Raw genomic sequence first — 19506 nt, forward strand, 5'->3', positions numbered from 1 at the left:
AAGTTATATGGTAGGGAGTCATTGCAAACCTAACTGAGGTCACTAATCAGGTGAGTTCATCAAAAGGGAGTTTATCCTGTGATGCCTAACCCAAACCCATGAGCCTATCAAAAGCAGAGCCTTTTTTCCAGCTGGTAGCAGAAAAGAAAGTCCAAGAGTTTCCAAATGGAAGAAGGATTCAGTGGGCGGTTGGAGCTGGAAGATGGGTGGCTCCTATGATCAGAAACTCGATCAACCCAGAAGCTAAGCAAGCCCCACATGACAGCCAGCGGGGAAACACGGCCTCAGGTGGGATCTGCTAGCAACTGGAATGTGCCGGCAAGCACAGTTTTGCCCAGAATCTCTGGAGACGAACCCAGCATGGACAACCCCTCGATCTCAGCCATGCAAAACCCTAGTCAGAGAACCCAGGTGAGGAACCCCCCCCACCACCAAGACTTCCCACCTGTAGAACTGTGAAGGAGGTGTTTGTCAGCCACTAGGTTTGCTACCCAGTAGAAACTGAACACAGATTTTGTTATGTGGAAGCAGGATGCCGTTATAACAAATACCTGTAAGTTTGTTTTCAGCTAACTAATATAACCTAAGTGTCATATAATAGCATTTCGGACTCACTGATTGCTCTAAGGTGAGAACATTCTTTTTGTTTCTTACTATTTTTCTAAAATAGTACTGAATAAAGAGTGCATCCCACAATTCTCCAGGTAATGTATTTCTTCTATTTTTTTTTTAGAACTATTACCAAATTAACTGTGTTTACTTGAAAAAGAAGCCCAATCAGCAAATTCTAACTAATAAGTAAACAACCATGAGCTTTTTAATATCATCCACCGTACACTTTGAGTTTGGTACACTGTCCTGGCTTCAAGTCTCCCAGAAGCTGCAGTATGGTGTCCAACAGCACCCGACTTGAGTTAACCAAGAATTCTCGACCACATGCTATGGCAGCAACATCTGCAACAAAAAGATAAAACAAAGCATCAAAATCAATGTTAACTTCAGAGTTCAGAAAACCCTGAGTATTTTTTTTCTGCCTGAGTATTTTTTGCTATTTTTCTCTTAACAGACCTAATGAAAATACAGAATAGCCCACAAGGTACCATCAAACAGTGTCATCCACAGAGCTGACAGCCCAGAGAGAGTAACTGACAACCACAACAGTTACTAGGACACTGAGTAATGTCCTCTGTGATTAGCAGATGCCTTGGGAGCGGAATAGAGCACGGAATCTAAATTTGTCTGCAACCTGACCACAGCACAGCAGATGGATACCATGCTCCAGAATAGTGGATTAAACAGCTACGGGTAGTCAGGGTTCAAACAGAAGGTGGATGCATGTTACTTTATCTGGGACCAAAGACACTAAAACCCACTTTCAATCCTGGGAGAGAAATCCTTAATGACTTTGAACCACAATAGTAAATTGAAATCATGAGATCAAAAAAGAATATGAACACTAATCCTGAAAAGGCTCTTTTTCTAAATTTTACGTTCTATTATGGGTCAGCAAGTATCATGTTTCTTCATGCCTGAGGGCCTGAAAAACCAGCATGGAGATCAGACCAGGTAATCCCACTTGCTCCCATGGGACACTGCTGCCGTTAATACAGGCTCTATCAACGCTACCAAACACCCGTAAGGTTATAGCAATGCTCCAAGTGTATTTATGTGCATGTTGGTAAGACTTTTCTTTAGCTGGGTCTAACAATAAAGCATGATTCACAGGAACTAAAATGCCTAACTCAGAGGAGCAGGCCAAACTGGAAGAAAAGCAGGGCGGCAGCAGCCTTTTCATCCTCCGGATTTCAACAGGAATGCTTCCAGGAGTTCACAGGTCAACCTGGTGTCTGCTGTGTGTGTGATCCTCGTAGATACCCTTTACAAGTTTAAGGAACTTTTCTTCAACTTTCAGTTTGCTAATAATTATCAAGAATGGAGGATGAATTTTATCACTTACTAGTTCTTTTATTAATTATAATTTGATGGCAAAATATAAACTTTTATCTATGCTACCAGACTAAATTTATGAAATCAATGCTCAGCATGCCTATTTATTTTTGACTATCTGGACTGAGAAGAATAAAAAGAGGTATATTAAGTCTCTAAAACATAACAGATTTTTTCCCGCTTCTGTTTGCCTTTCCAGCAAATTTTGCCTCATAAATCAGTGCTGTGTTATTTGGTATATAATTTCACAACAGCTATAATTTTACTGAAGATGGGACCCTTCACTGACATGATCTTACCTTCTTCAATGAACTTGAACCTGATACTTATATTTTCTAGTATATGACACACTATAATTTTAAGAAAGAAACACTTGCAGGGAAACTTAACCTTTAAGCATTTGGCATCATAAACCCATAAAAGTTATTTTAAGGCAATTTTTCAGAGGAAAGCCTTCTTCCTGTAACTACAGCAGACCACCTCCTGGAAACCCCACAGAAAAACCTACATCTAGCTACGTCCTTTAGTAGCCAGCTTCCAGAGATGACTTCTCCACAAATCATGCCTCCAGCAAGCAAACCCTGGACTGGTCCCTGTCACACTCAAGTGTGACAGCAGAATGCAGTGGAACTAACACTATGACTTTCAAGGCAAGGTGGGAAGAAGCCTGATGGCTGCTACCTTGGTCTCCTGCCACTTTCTCTAGAAGCCCAGAGTCACTAAGAAAGAAACCTAACTATCCTGAGGCTGCCATGATGCAGAGACCACAGTAAGAGGATACAGTGAGAAGCCCTGAGACTACGTGAGGGGAGAGAGCCTCCACCAGCCCCCCCGCTGTTCCAGCCCTCCATACTCTGAGACACCCCAACTGAGGCCCCACATGCTGCAGAGCAGCAGCAAGTCACCCCTGCCAAGCCCTGAGCAAACTGCAAGAGCATAAGCAAAGTAAGTGACCATCCCAGGTTAAAGACCTCAAGTTCAGGTGGTTTGTTATAATAGAGAACAGGACATCACTAAAGTATCACTGAAAGAAAAGTTACAGAGTAAAAAACCTACTGTATCTCAACAGGCAACAGCACCCAACAAAACACAACAAAAACACAACATGGTACAGGTAAATAAAGTCCTGTACCATGTGCCCTGTAATCAGATAGCAAATGCCAAGCCTATACTTCACTGGGTATCAATAACTAAAGAGAAAACTACAAAGTAAAATAAATATGACTAAATTCCTGCACAGCCCCCCCATTCATCCATCTGTTTGGAACACTTAGGAGGCAACTCCAAGATGATCAAGGATTGCCAAAAAATGTACTTATGTTTTCTAGGTTTATTTTTCTTTAAAATTTTTACAGATATTTCTATAAGTTACCACAGTAATTATATAATTTAAGAAATGAATCTGGTGTCAGTTATGTGTGGTGTTAAAGATACAAAGAATTGAGGAGCACTCACTGGCTCAGTCACAAGAGGATGCAACTCTTGATCTCAGGGTCATGAGTTCAAGCCCCAGATTGGGAGAAGAGATTACTTTTAAAAGAACATTGGGGGATGCCTGGGTGGTCCCCCAAGGGAGAAGTCTGCTTCTCCCTCTCCCTGCTCATGCTCTCTCTCTCAAATAAATAAATAAAATCTTTACAAAAAAAAAAAAAAAAACAGTAAGATCCCACTTCATGCCCACTTGGGCATGGCCACAATCAAAAAGTTAGTTAAAAAAATACTGATTAGTACCTGGAGCAACTGATGCCCTCAGACACTGCTGGTCAAGTGGTTAAAACCATATGATCATCTGACCCAGCAAGTCCACCCCTACTGCACATCCAAGAGAAATGAAAACACATGTCCACACAAAAGTTTGTACACAAATGTTCACAGCATCATTATTCATCATAACAAACCAACAGAAACAACCCAAACATCCATCAGTTGATAAATGAATAAATGGGTAGAGCCGTACAGCCATACAAAGGAACGACATGGACACACCTCGAAACCACCACCCTAAGAGAAAGGCACTGAGGACCACATACTCTCTGTTTCGACCATATGAAATGCCAAGAACAGGCAAATCCAGAGGCAGAAAGCCAATCAGTGGTTGCCCACAGCTTGGGGAACAGCAGTATTGAGGAGTGAGGGCTCAGGTTAGTGGGGTTTCTTCCTTTCTTATCAGGGTGATAAAAATGATTCAAAATGGACTGTGGAAATGGAGGCACGACCCTATGAATATATTAAAGCCATCAAAGTGTATACTTTAAATTGGCGAATTGCAGAGTGCATTATTTTATCTCAGTAAAGTTGTTTAAAAATAAATTAACAACAACAGTAACAACAGGGTTACAATTTACACGTTCAATACATTAGTCTCTACTGCTCATCCTGGACCTGTTTTCTATGAACATCTCATCTACAGCATGAACGCTACAGCATATTATAAATAATACACTCAGAAGACTATACTTTCAGGGATCATTTCTATAGTTTGTAAATAATACATACCAAATTTTCTGAATTAGCAAGACTTCTGTGTTATTGGACTAAATCAAACATGTCAGAACCATACCCGTGGAATACAGAAACAAAATATGTCTTCAATGATCCTAAAATCTCTTTTAACAATTACCTCTAATATCACAGATTATCGTAAATCTTTCTGTATATGTACCTGAAAAGTTAAGTTCATGATCTAGAAAGCTAGGGAAAGCTGACTGTCTCCAGGAGATACTCGGCAATATCTGGAGACATTTTCGATTGTCACACTCGGCAGGCTGCTACTGGCCTCTCTAATGGGTAGAGTCTAGAGTTGTTAAACTCCTACAACACACAGGAAGGCCCCCACAGTGGAGAATTCTAGTGCTGAGGCTGCAAAGTGATGCTCTAACCAGGTTACCTCAGCGACAAGGTATGCATCAATGACCCCTGCCTCTCAGAACCTGTCTCATGATCCAGAAGGCAAGGCTTATTGCCTGCTTGTCTCAGAGCAATTGCCACTCAGCCAAATTCGATAGTCTGCAGGCCTGAACTAGGATCACCTTTTAGCCAGACGGCACCACACACAGTATCATCCCAATCACTAACTAGAAATACCAGCACTTCTCTTCCAGTCAATTAAGTAATCGTGAAACGGCGCTCCTCCCTCCTTCTCATATGACAGTAGGTCAATGGAACACCCTCAACCCAGCCCCCTTAGTCCACCTGTCTGATGACAGAGAACCTCCTGGTTATCTCTCTAGTTAACAAGTGTCCATGTCAGAAGAGAACGGAGGAAGGACACTCCTGCCCAGACCCTGCCTTAGTGCTGCTTATTGCTGGGTCCTCTCCCACCAGGGGAAGGGGTGATTCTGAGCTGCTTATCAAGTCATGTGAGTCATGGTTTCAGAGTGTCTGTCTCCTTCTAGTGCTTCCAGTTACATCTGTTGCCTAAGTCTTAAATGATTCTGTTTGGCTATTGTCCTGACAGCTGATTCAATAAATGATTCAGACACAGAACCAAGATAAAATGACGGTGATCACTGCTCACACTGGAAATCAGCTTTCTACAAGCCAACCTCGCCTTTCAAGAGGTCCAACAACAGTGGTGAGGATGTAGACAAGAGGATCTGATGATTGCTCTTACATCTCCACCACCTCCAACACCACCAAAGATACACACACACATACAGAAAAAGATGGACTGTCCTGAAGACACAGGAAAAAGTAGCCATCACAGAGTAAAATGGCACAGCTGCTGTGGAAAATGGTCTGGCGGTTTCTCAGAAAGTGGAGCACAGAGCTATCACGTGATCTAGCAGTTCCATGCCTAGGTGCATGCCCAAGAGAACCAAAAATATACATTCACACAGAAACTTATCCACGAATGTTCACAGCAGCATCACCTGTAAGAGCCAAAAAGTAGAAACCACCTAAATGCCCATCCACGGACTCTTCACTGCAGACTCGGACTGGGTGACACAAAACCATATGTAGGTCAAGGTACAAAACTGGCACCTTTTTCTTCCACACGCACAACCACTCAAGCCTAGGGTTGGAGCAGACCTCAGGCACCAATAGTCTTCTTAGGAGATGAAACTCAGGGCCACAGACATAAGAACACAGGGCTGGTCAGAGGCAAAAGCTGAACTGGACACTGTGCCTCAACTTCCAGCCCATCTTCTCTCTCACACTGCTTGCTTGAAGTAGAAGTGATGGTCACGGACACAAGGGTGCTATGCTATCAATTCTCAGGAGCTCTTATGTCCATGAGGGACAAACCGGATCCATTTCTGCCTATAAATTACTAACAATCAGGTAGCCTGAGTGGCTCAGCAGTTTAGCACCGCCTTCGGCCCAGGGCCTGATCCTGGAGACCCGGGATGGAGTCCCATGTCAGGCTCCCTGCATGGAGACTGCTTCTCCCTCTGCCTGTGTCTCTGCCTCTCTCTCTCTCTCTCTCTCCATATCTCTCATGAATAAATAAAATCTTTAAAAAAATAAAAATAAAAATAAATAAAAATATGGGATGCCTGGGTGGCTCAGTGGTTGAGCACCTGCCCCCTGGCTCAGGGTACGATCCTGGAGACCCAGGATCAAGCCCCACATTGGGCTCCCTGCCTGGAGCCTGCTTCTCCCTCTGCCTACGTCTCTGCCTCTCTCTCACTGTGTCTTTCATGAATAAATAAATAAAATCTTAAATAAATAAATAAATAAATAAATAAATAAATATTACCAACAATCAAAAAGCAATTTTGATTCTTTAATTATTATGTAATATTGTTTGAATGAATAAACCAAGAATTAAGATGCAAGGGGTACAATTATAACTGTCGAATAATAAAAAAACAAAGAAAGTAGTTACAACTAGAGCAATAAGTTTTTTCCTTGCAAGCTAAGCAAGTTCGTCCCACAGGACTGTGATAACAATTGGCCATCTGTATTTGTACTCCTATAAAAGTTACTGAGGGGCGCCTGGGTGGCTGAGTGGCTAAGCATCTGCCTTCGGCTTGGGTCATGATCCCAGGATCCTGGGATGGAGCCCATCGGGCTCCCTGCTAATCAAGGAGCCTGTTTCTCCCTTTCTCCTCTGTCCCTTCTCCCTGCTCGTGCTCTCTCTCAAATCACTAAATAAAATCTTAGACCTACACCTCCATTCTTTAAAAGGGGTGAAGGAGGGATCCCTGGGTGGCGCAGCTGTTTGGCGCCTGCCTTTGGCCCTGTGTCTCTGCCTCTCTCTCTCTCTCTCTCTGTGTGACTATCATAAATAAATAAAAATTTAAAAAAAAATAAATAAAAGGGGTGAAGGAGATAATATGCAAAATCACAACTTATCTTGGACATTATCAGAGAGCTGATGCCAGAGATCAACCAACTACTGTAAAATCAGAAAAGGCAGGTGCTCCAAGGAGAGATATAAGGCAAGCATTTCTTACTTGAAGCAAACACTGGATGTCATAAGGGCCAGTAAGAAAAATTTGGCTAGGGGATCCCTGAGTGGCTCAGCACTTTAGCACCTGCTTTTGGCCCAGGGTGTGACCCTGGAGTCCCGGGATCAAGTCCCGTATCGGGCTTCTTGCATGGAGCTTGCTTCTCCCTCTGCCTGTATCTCTGCCTCTCTCTCTCTCTCATGAATAAATAAAATCTTAAAAAAAATTTTCAGCTAAATGTTAAAAATACTGCCAAATCAGCAGTTATCTGGGGCTGACAATGGACAGAGGGCACAGTGACAAAAGGAAAGGTGGGGGAGGTTTGAGGGAGGTAATTGGAACTGTCCCATACCCTAACTATGGTGGCTACAGGACTATATGCATTTGCCAAAACTCACAAAACAGCAATAAGGTAGAAGAACAATCTGTAATGGGGGAGTTTACTATATGCAAAATTTAATTTTTTAAAGTTTTTTTTTTTTTAAACTTTTGCACTTTTTTTTTATTTTTTTTATTTATTTATGATAGTCACAGAGAGAGAGAGAGGCAGAGACACAGGCAGAGGGAGAAGCAGGCTCCATGCACCGGAAGCCCGACGTGGGATTCGATCCCGGGTCTCCAGGATCACACCCTGGGCCAAAGGCAGGCGCCAAACCGCTGCGCCACCCAGGGATCCCCAATTTTTTAAAGTTTTTATTTAAATTCCAGTTAGTTACCATACAGTGTAATATTAGTTTCGTGTACTATAGAGTGAATCAACATTTCCATACAAAACCCAGTGCCCATCAGGACAGGTGCACACCTGACTCCCCATCACCTATTTCCCCATCCTCTCCCTCGCCTCCCCTCTGGTGACCATCAGTGTGTTCTCTAGACTTTGGGTCTGTTTCTCAGTTTGTCTCTCTCTTTTGTACCTTTGCTCATTTGTTTTGCTTCTTATATTCCACATGAGTGAGATCATATGGTATTTGTCTTTTCCTGACTGACTTATTTCACTTAGCCTCATATCCTCTAGCTTCATCCCCATCACTGCAAATGGCAAGATCTCACCCTTTCTGATGGCTGAGTAATACTCCATTGTATATATAGACCACATCTTCTTTATCCATTCACCAGTTGCTGGACATCTGGGCTCTTTCCATAGTGTGGCTATTATGGACATTGCTGCTATAAACATCAGGGTGCAGGTGCCCTTTTGAATCACTACATTTGTATCTTTGGGATAAACACCTAGTAGTGCAATTGCTGGGTCACAGGTCATAGTTCTATTTTTAACCTTTTGAGGAACTTCCATACTGTTTTCCAGTGGCTGCACTGATTTCATTTCTACCAGCACTGCAGGAGGGGGTTCTCCTTTCTCCATACCCTTGCCAACACGTGTTGTTTCTTGTGTTGTTGATTTCAGCCATTCTGATAGGTGTGAAGTGGTATCTCATTGTGGTTGTGATTTGTGTTTCTCTGATGATGAGTGATGTTGAGCATCTTTTCACCTGTTAGCCATTTGTATGTCATCTTCAGAGAAATGTCTGTTCATGTCTTATGCCCATTTTTTAATTGGATTATTCATTTTTGGAGTGGTGAGTTTTTTATGTTCTTTATATATTTTAAATACTAACCCTTCATCAGATGTGTCACTTACAAATACCTTCTCCGAATCCATAGGTTGCCTTTTACTTTTGTTGGTTGTTTCCTCCGCTGTACAAAAGCTTTTTATTTTGATGAAGTCCAATAGTTTATTTTTGCCTTGGTTCACTTTGCTTCAGGAGACATATCTATAAACAAGGGCTATGGCCAATGTCAGAGAGGTTGCCACCTGTATTCTCCTCCAGGATTTTGATGGTTTCAGGCCTCAAATTTAAGTATTTCATCCATTATGACTTTATTTTTATGTATAAGGAAGTAGTCCAGTTTCCTCCTTCTGCATGTGGCTATCCAGTTTTCCCAACACTCATTTGTTGAGGAGACTGTTTTTTTTTCCTCCCAGTCGATATTCTTTCCTGCTCTGTCGAAGATTAACTGACCATATAGTTGTGGGTTCATTTCTGGGTTTTCTATTCTGTTCTATTGATCTATATGTCTATTTTTGTGCCAATACCATCCTGTCTTGATGACTACAGTTTTGAAATATAACTTTAAGTCAGAATTGTTATGGTTCCTACTTTGTTCTTTTTTTTTTTTCTCAAGGTTGCTCTGGCTATTCGGGGTCTTTTGGAAAATTTGTGGTTCCATACAAATTTTAGGATTGTTTTTTATAGATCTGTGAAAAAATGCTGTGATATCCTATATAGAAAACCTGAAAGACTCCACCAAAAAACTGCTAGAAATAATAAACAAATTCAGTAAAGTCACAGGATACAAAATCAATGTGCAGAAATTTGCTGCATTTCTATACACCAATAATGAAGCAGCAGAAAGAGAAATTAAGGAATCAATCCCATTTACAGTTGCACCAAAAACAATAAAATACCTAGGCATAAATCTAACCAAAGAGATGAAACACTTGTATTCTGAAAACCATAAAACACTTATGAAAGAAACTGAGATGACACGAAGAAATGGAAAGGCATTCCGTGCTCATGGATTGGAAGAACAAATATTGTTAATATGTCTATACCGCCCAAAGCAATCTACACATTTAATGCAATACCTATCAAAATACCAACTGTATATAAACTTTTTTTTAAAAGAATCCTTGTTTTAGAAGGCAGAAGATCTGACAGCTAACCCAAGGTCTCTACTGTTACTGCCTACTCCTCCCATAGGACAGAAGCTTGGTATTGGCGATGCACAAGCCTCCACAACCTCTGTGAAGCAGCACTTTAATAAAGTACCACCAGAGTAAGTAATTTCCCAGTAAAATTCACAATGCCTAAGTGAAATGTAAATGTGCACTTTGCGACTCTTTGTGAGTATCCATGTAAGCCACTCCCAGGAAGAACAAACAAGGCCCAGCTGATCTTGTGTCAGGCAACAGGCTGCTTTACCCGCTGGCCAACCACCTCACTGCTCCACACTAGTCAGCTACTCAAGTGGCTCAGACTCACAATCTGGCGGAATGACGAATCATATTTGTCATAGGCCTGTGGCATCCTCTGCAAACAGCAGAGAATCCAATCATCAAGTCTGCAAATGCCATAGAAAAAAGACCTTAAAGCAATTTGAAAAGTTGGAGCAGGGATCCCTGGGTGGCGCAACGGTTTGGCGCCTGCCTTTGGCCCAGGGCCTGTGTCTCTGCCTCTCTCTCTCTCTCTCTCTCTCTCTGTGACTATCATAAATAAATAAAAAAAAAAAAAAAAAAGAAAGAAAAGTTGGAGCAGTGCAAGCCCCCTCCACCTGAAGGTGTGATGTCTGAAGCATGCCACACCATCCTGGGAAAGGGCTGGGCTAAGTTAGGACTTGCCCCGGCCACTGTCAGAGTCTCAAGAGCCACCTCAAAGAAGTATCACAAATTTTTAAGGGATTATGAAGAAAATGTCTACACAGGATCTACCTCGTTAGGATTTCAATAGATGAAGGATAATGCCATGAGGAAAAATAAGATTTCCTCTCTTTAATAGCAGAGAATTACCCTAAGAGTAGCATAGGATAAAGCAGAGAAGAAAGAGCAACATAAACAGAGTAAAAACATAAAGAGCAAAACTCACAGTCGTGGCAATGAACCGAACCACTTCACTGACCTCAGAACAATACTACTCACTAGTATCCACCACCTCCCACTACACTAAGATAGGATTTATTAATTATATAGTCATTTGGCTTTATCGCTTACAGCAGTTTTATCATAGAATTCTATCATAAGAATACCTATAATCTTTGGAAGACAATTTAGGTTTTTGGAATTCCTTAATTATTGTACCAAAACAAGAGCAAGGGCTTCTCTCACTCTTAGCTTAAGGCTTCTATTTTAGCTAGATGTTAGTAAAATGATTCCAAATAATGAGTAGCTAAACTTCCAGTTTTGACTTTTTTCCATGTACAGAACTGAACAGAACATGCAATTCATCCTGTGTTTTCTAGATCAGTCTTCTTACTCACTGATGCTTATCAGAATCGCCTGGTGGGGGGATGCTCCCCAACACACACACACCTTGTACCTATCCCACACCCACTGAATCAGATTCTCTACAGTAAGAACCAAAGGACATTTAAAAAGCTCCTGGGAGATGTTCCTGCACACACACACCTGGCTGTAATCATCACTCTAGACACACTTCTAACAGTCACTGTGCCTAAAAAGAATTACTTACTTGTTACAATCCCAGCCAAAGCAAACACAAACTGATTTTCATCAGAATCAAGCTCCTTGACATCCCCATCCAGTGACTTCACAAAACTCTCCATTGTTTGACCGGTGATACTGAAAAACTTCAAAGCTTTATCCTGAAAGTTTGGAAAGGAAAGTATCACACCCCTGCACAAATACTCGTACAATACTTTATAAGAGTACAAGCACACAAAAGGAAGACTCTGTTTTAATTACAGAAGCAGTATTTAAAAGTCTGCTCCTTCATTACAAGTTCCCATATCAAAAAGAACAGAAAAAGGAAGTTTGGAATCTGTAGAAAAATTACCCTGCAGACAGATAGAAAGAGCAAAATAAAATATATGTGAGGGAACAGCACAAATTTATACAGTGGTGGAAGTGTTAGGGTGAGTTCACCCAAAATACTCTAGGAATATGCTAGAAAAATATGTTCTCTGTTGGTTCTTGGCATGAAACCACAGGCTTCAACCATGGGAGAATGGATTTTCAAACAAAATCTTAACAGAAACTTCAACATGTCAAGAGATGAAGGCAGTAAGCAGGCTTCTTGGGCAGTTTAAATCTTCATTACTTAGGAGAAGTCCCTCCAAGTATGTAGAACCTCTGAAGCACTTCCTGGGGTGTCAGGGTTCTAAGGAATAGCGTAAAAGCTAACACATTTACAAATGGAACAAGGCAACTTCATGGGCTGATATAAATGAACTAAGACTGGGTTGTGGTGATGATTACACAGCTCTGGAAATGAGCTAAAATCACTAAATTGTACGCTCACAGATGGGTGAATCTTATGATGTGTAAATTACACCTGAATAAAGCTCAATAAATGTTAAAACACAATTTCTCCACCTAAAGTCACACACAATTATTTCTCTACGTCATAAGTAATTTATTGCTGGCCTCGTATCTGTATCTCTGTCCACAAGCACACCCCTCTCCTAGAATGCAGCCACAAGCTCTCTGGCCCCTCTCGTCCTCTGGCACCACACTTGCCTTCCCTGCCCCCCACAGCAGGGTACTGCGTGAGCCACTCGGAGGGCCTTTCAGTTAGTCTTCCTGTCTTGTCCCCATGCCCACACTGCTCCTACCTACCCTCACTCGAGGTCAGGACAATCTCCCTGAAGTCTCTCTTTCCACCGTTCTTTTACTCAAAACCCTCAGAAATCCAGCCTTACCACCTACCAGATAAAATCAGCAACCTAGCATCTGAGGTCTTCCAAAATCACATTCCATCCTCCTCCTGGATCATTATCTCCCCATAACTTTACCACACTAGCCCTCCACTCTCTGTCAGCAGACGTGGGCACCATCCCTAAAACTAACTTCAGGATTCTCAGCCCATGCCCTTGATTATGCTACCTCTCCCCTCCCCATTTTCTGCCCTTGCCACCTATTCAAGTTAATCAAAGCCCATTTCAAATCTCTCTTCTTCTGGGAAGTTTCCTGAGTGTGGATGTGTGTGGATGTGTGTGTGCACTATTAATACATATGTTAAATAACACGTAACTTTAAACAAATCAAGTATTATGGTACCTGTGGGGTAACATACATAGAAGTACTTTAAACTTTGTTAAGTGTGTGTAGGTCAAGCAATGATATGGAAGCGGTACTATCTCCACAAATACCATACAGGTTCTGGGAGAGTAGGTGTCTTATTTCTTCCATTTTACGCACCCCCTAGAGCACCAGCTTACAGTGGACCCTACATACTGGTATGCCACCACTGTCTGATGAACGAACGTAAGACATGGATTTCATCTGTAAATGCCTTCGTACACACTGTACCCTCTGTGTCCCATAATCACTGATCAACAATATCCAGGGAGCCCAGCAGTCGTGCTTACTCCTCCCAGAATGGCTTTGACGACGTCCTCACTACTGGAGACACCCCACAAAAGGGTGCAGGCTGCTGCTCCCATTTCTGTACAGTATTCTGCTTGTTGCAGGAGCTGCTGCTTTGCTTCATTCAGCTGCTGTCGAAGAGCAAGTTTCTCCTAAAATCAAAACAAAATGAAATCAGCAAAATGAACAGCATTCAACTTTAAAATACCTCTATTGTGTTTCTTATACAAAGATTTTTTTTAATGCACATAGAATTATAGAAAACATGTTGGCAAATGAAAACTCATCCTTAGCCACAATCTATGTATTTTTTTAAACTTCAGAAGGAAAATTACACTCTCGAAAAAGAACACACTGCTATGTTAGAGTTTATAAGTATCGCCAAAGACTTGAATTCATCTTCTTCAAGTAAAATGAAACAGAAGGCACCTCAGGTCCCAAGTGGCTACACCTAGAATCAACCCCAACTGGGCCACCTGAACAAAGTAACAACCAAACACGGCAGTCCACAGAGCAACACTTGTAGTACATGAGACCCTGCCACCCCCAAGTGGCTCACCCCGCTGTACAGATGTCAGACGACACAGCTAACCCGGCTAGGACATATGGGGCAAAGACAAGAAGTGCGAAGGAGGGCCTCCCAGGCGTGCGGAGCGCAGTCAAGCTGAGTGTCCGTGTGACAGGAAGATAGAGGCCAGCGGGGCTTCTGAAGAATATAGCTGGCAAATCCCAGCCAGGGTTCTCAACAGTGACTTGTCCTCCCGATGTTCCTTCAGACCACACAAACAATCCTAAAGGCTCGCTGCAGGCGGCTCTTGGGCAGTATGGGGATTCCTGATCCCCCACTTTCACCACTGGTTGCACTACTCTTGTTACCTGAAGTTCCCTTAAAAGGTGAGAGCATTTCCTTACTTAACAAGAGATAAACTTAAGAAATACAGAAACCTGGTGCAACTGGGTGGCTCAGTTGGCTGGGCATCTGACTTGATTTTGGCTCAGGTCATGATCTCAGGGTGGCGGGATGGAGCTCTACATCAGGCTCCAATGCTCACTGGGGAACCTGCTTCTCTTGTCCTCTGCCCCTCCTCCCCCACCCCATTCATGTACACACACTCTCACTCAAATTAATGAACACATCTTTAAAAAAAAAAAAGAAATACAGAAATCTACTTAAATTCATTTATAACAAAGTAAAATTAGAATCATAATAACAGTTCTCAAAGTTAAAGTATTTTATGGGCACCTGGTGGTAAAGTTGATTAAGAGTCCAACTCCTGATTTTGGCTCAAGTTGTGATCTCAGGGTTGTGGAATCGAGGCCCACATCAGGCTCTGTGCTCAGCAGGGAGTCTGCTTGATACTCTCTCCCTCTACCCCTCCCTTGTTTGCACACATGCACACACGCATGGTCTCTCTCTTTCTCTAATAAATAAATCTTTAAAAAGTTATAGTTTTTTTTAAGTTATATTCTTTTAGATGTTTTCGTTTTTTCTTTTAGAGAGGTGAGTGCAGGACAACTAGGGGGAGAAGAAAAGGAATCAGTGGGCCACAAACCAAACTTTGGTGACTTCATAACTTGGTCTAGGGTGGCCCATTCACATCTAACCAGGGATGATGTATTTGGTATAGAGAATCTCTTACACATTCAGACATATATTCATACTCATTTTAGGAGAAAAGATGATCACTAATCTATGACACATGCTAATAACCATATACTCACCATATGACCCAACAATTTCACTCCTAGGTATTCCCCAAGAAAAATTAAAATATATCCACACAAACACTTGTACCCGAATGTTCACAGTAGTGTTATTCGTGAGTCAAAAATTGAAAATAGCTAAATGTCTATCAACTGATGAAAGATTTTTAAAAAAGTGTTACAACAGACAGGAACAAACAATTGACACATGCTAACATGAATGAACTTCCAAAGCATTACACCAAACATAAAGGACTGCATATTGTATTTCTATATTTCCATAAAATATACAGAAAAGGCAAATCTATAGAGAGAGACAGAAAGCAGATCCATTATTGCCTAGGGCTGGGCAAGGGAACAGGACTAACTACAAACAAACATGTGATGGAAATATTCTAAAAATTGGACATAATCCAGCACTCATTTGTGAGAAAAATTCTCAGCAAACTAGCAACAGAAAGGAACTTCCTCAACTTGATAAAAAGCACCTATGAAACACTACAGCTAAAATCACACTTATCCGAACAATAGGGAAGGCTACAAATGAATGGGGTTTGGGAGCACATGGGAAATCTGTATTTTCCACTCAATTTTGCAGTGAACCCAAAGGAATATAACATAAAAACAAAATCTTACCATTTGCAATGACATGGATGGAACTAGAGAGTACTATACTGAGTACAATAAGTCAGTAAGAGAAAGACAAATACCATACGATCTCATTCATATGTGGAATATAAGAAACAAAACAAATGAGCAAAGCGGGCGGAAAAGAGAGAGAAGCAAACGAAGAAACAGACTCTTAACTACAGAAAACACACTGCTGGTCACAAAAGGGGGGGTGGGAGGGAGGCTGGGTGAAACGGGTGATGAAGATTAAGGAGTGCACTTGTCATGATGAGCACCAGTGATATACGGAAATGTTAAATCACTCTACTGTACATCTGATACACTAAGATAACACTGTATGTAACTAACTGGAATTTCAGTTAAATTCTTTTTTTTAAAAAAGGCTCTTTTTTTTTTTTTTAATCATACTTACTGGTAAAACACTGCTTTCCCCCATGATCAGGAACAAGGCAAGATTGTCTGTTCTTGCCACTCTTACTTAACACGGTGCCAGAAGTTCCAGACAGTGTAATCACACAAAAGAAAGAAACAAAAGGTAGAGAGAGTAGAAGGAAGAACTAGAACTGTCCCTACTTGCAGATGACATGATTGTCTATATTAAAAAAATCTCAGGGGAAAAAAAATCTCAGGGAATCCAAAAAAAACTCCCAGACCTCATGCATGAGTTCAGCCAGGTCACATGTTATAAGATCAACACACAAAAGCAATCATATTTCTATATGCTAACAACAAAAAAGTGGAAACTACAATTTAAAACACCATTTAAAAGTGTTCCAAAGAAAACAAAATGCATCCCGGCTGCTGGGCCCATGTGTCCTGTGGCCAGTCTGCAGACCATGCTGAGTCAGTGCTGCTAGGCCTAAGCCTCGCGAAGACTCTCACCACCGTCCACCCAGCTCGGCCCCAAGATGCTGGTGGACCTCAGAAGGCAGCCTGGGCCCCTGAGACCACAGGAGGTAGAGGAGCAGCTGCAGCATCCACTGCAGGTCAAATACAGCAGGGCCAAGGTTGGTACACTGCGCAACGTACTGACGCCCATCCAGGTTAAGAACCAGCCCATCAGTATTGCACGGGATAGCCTTGATCCAGGTAAATGCTGCACCTTGGTCATGACAGACTCAGATGCTCCCAGCAGGAAGGCAATCTGCCAGGTGCCCAAACACAGGCAATGGGACTATTTTCTGGGGTCAACACACGGGGCAACGACATGAGTAGTGGCACAGTTCTCTTCCATTACATGGGATCTGGACCTCCCAAGGCCGTCACCCTTTACTTCCGGCTGGTTTACATGCAGGATGGGCCACTGAAGTGTGATAAGGCCATTCTCAGCAAACAATATGGAGACCACTGCAGTAAATTCAAAGTGGCATCTCCCCACAAGAAGTATGAGCTCAAATCCCTGGCAGCCTGCACCTGTTATCAGGTTGAATGGGACAGCTGTGTGACCAACTCTGTGAGCAGCTGTCTGGGAAGTGGACGGACACCAGGAGACAGAGACAGGCAGTGCCCAGCATGCTCTCAAGCTCAGTGATGCATGTAGATTTCTCCCCTTCCCCGCTCCCATTCTCACAGGCAAGACCTGAGCCATCAGATAGTGGTTTAGGGTGACTTTTCCTTCTCCCTGTCCTCTGTGATTCTACACGGTCACACTCCTTATGTTTTGATCAAATCTAATCCTCCATTTTGGAGGACTAGCAACCCAGAATTTTTTTTTTTAATTTTTTTTAATTTTTATTTATTTATGATAGTCACACACACAGAGAGAGAGAAAGAGAGAGGCAGAGACACAGGCAGAGGGAGAAGCAGGCTCCATGCACTGGGAGCCCGACGTGGGATTTGATCCCGGGTCTCCAGGATCGCGCCCTGGGCCAAAGGCAGGCGCCAAACCGCTGCGCCACCCAGGGATCCCGCAACCCAGAATTTAAAGAAGAAAAAATTCAGGTGAAAAGACCAGGTCTACAGTAATAGAGCAGAACATCAAAGAATCTTTAAGGGAGGTTTAAAAAAAAAAAAATGGATTCACTGCCTCTGTCTTTATGAGCCTGAGTCCAGAACTGTGCATAATGGCATCTTGTGGGTCACGTTTTCTCAACAGTGTCTCTCACACCACTAGCCCCCAGTGTGTTACATCTAGGACTGATTACTGGGGGCCAGTGTCTCTGGTTCCTTTAAAGAGCGGTACTGGAAACAGCAATAGGGAGAGTCGCTTTGTGGTTCAGGCGCAGCTATCTAGATAAGCTGCAGGCCTGGGTGAAAGGCGGTCAGAAATCCCCAAGCCTGCACCTCTTAAATTGATCACTCTTTACTCGTGGAAAAAAGCCAGTTTGGGGTTTCAGAAAGTTGTATTAATTCTGCTACTTGCTTATAGTCGAATAAAAATGAAAACATTGTGTAGAACCAAAAAAAGAAAGAAAGAAAATAAAAGGCTTAAGTAAAAATCTAACAAAATGTGTACAGGATCTGTGTACTGACAATTACGAACCACTGATGAAAGAGATTAAAGACAACTTAAAGGAGTGGAAAGATGTGCTTTGTTTATGGGCTGAAAGACACGACACAGACAAGATCACAGTTTTCCCAAAACTGACCTACAGACATAGCACAATCCCCATCAAAACCTCAGCATGTTTGTAGACACAAATGAACCTATAATGAAATGTATGTGGAAAAGTAAAGGGCCTGTCTAGACCATTTGGAGGAAGAAAAAAATGGGAAGAATCTCTTTAGCCAATGCTGAGGCTCACTACGTGGCCACAGTAACCATGACAGTGAGCTCCGGCGGACGAACAGGTAGAGGGGCCAAAGAACAGAACAGGCCAGGGGAATGTGCCCAACTGATCAGTCACAGAGTGCAAGAGCAGGTCCATGGAGGAGATGTCATGTCTTCCACAAAGTATAAGATCAACTGGACAAAAACAACAACAACAACAACAACAAAAAAAAAAACAAAGCTCGTATCTTGTTCATGATCATGGAAGCAAAAATCAACAAACTGGACCTCACCAGATTGAACATTTTTGCTCTGTGAAGACCCCATGAAGATGAAGCGACACGCTCCAGCCTGGCAGAAACTATCTGTAAATCACATCTCCAATAAAGGAGTTCCATCTAGCATATATTGAAAACTCTCTAAATTCAACAGGAAAAAAGAACAATCCCATTAGAAAATGGGTAAAACATATGCAGATATTTTACAGGAGAGGATACACAGACAACAAAAGAGCGTGTTAAAAGATCTCAACATGATTAGCCATGAAAGAAATGCAAAGTACAGTCACCATATATCTACCAGAATGGCTAAAATAAAAATGGTGATAACACCATTTGCCAGTTAGGATGTGGAAGAAATAAATCACTCATGGACTACTGGAGGGAACATAAAATGGGGCAGCCACTCTGCAAAACAACTTAGCAATTTCTTACAAAACTAAATGTGCAGGGGTGCCTGGGTGGATCAGTTGGTTGGTCTGCTGATTCTTGGTTTCAACTCAGGTCATGATCTCATGGTCATGGCACTGGTCCCCCCATCAGGGTCTGCACTCAGCAAGGAGTCTGCTTGGGACTCTCTCTCTCCCCTCTGCCCCTCCCCCCCTGCTTGTGCCCTCTATAAAATAAATAGATAAATCTTTAAAATAAAAAAAAAAACTAAACATCATTAGTACACACAATCCAATGACCATACTCTTGGGCATTTATCCCAGAGAAATAAAAACATACAGTCACACA

General features: G+C 42.1%; 1 protein-coding gene and 1 pseudogene across 1 annotated transcript in view; one reads left to right on the top strand and one right to left on the bottom strand.

Annotated features, from left to right (window-relative positions):
* The window catches only part of HSF2BP (heat shock transcription factor 2 binding protein), a 103974-nt gene that overhangs the window by 61518 nt on the left and 22950 nt on the right, over positions 1-19506 (bottom strand). The window contains exons 5-7 of the mRNA XM_055313542.1: positions 13449-13598; positions 11591-11723; positions 837-954 (exon numbers count right to left, since the gene is read on the bottom strand). Coding sequence (XP_055169517.1) covers positions 837-954; positions 11591-11723; positions 13449-13598 — 401 coding nt within the window. The remainder of the gene's footprint in view (positions 1-836; positions 955-11590; positions 11724-13448; positions 13599-19506) is intronic.
* On the top strand, positions 16689-17388 carry LOC129502001 (phosphatidylethanolamine-binding protein 1-like; annotated as a pseudogene).

The sequence above is a fragment of the Nyctereutes procyonoides genome, unplaced genomic scaffold (genome assembly GCF_905146905.1).
Source record: "Nyctereutes procyonoides isolate TBG_1078 unplaced genomic scaffold, NYPRO_anot_genome, whole genome shotgun sequence".
In the NCBI taxonomy this organism is placed as follows: Eukaryota; Metazoa; Chordata; class Mammalia; order Carnivora; family Canidae; genus Nyctereutes; species Nyctereutes procyonoides.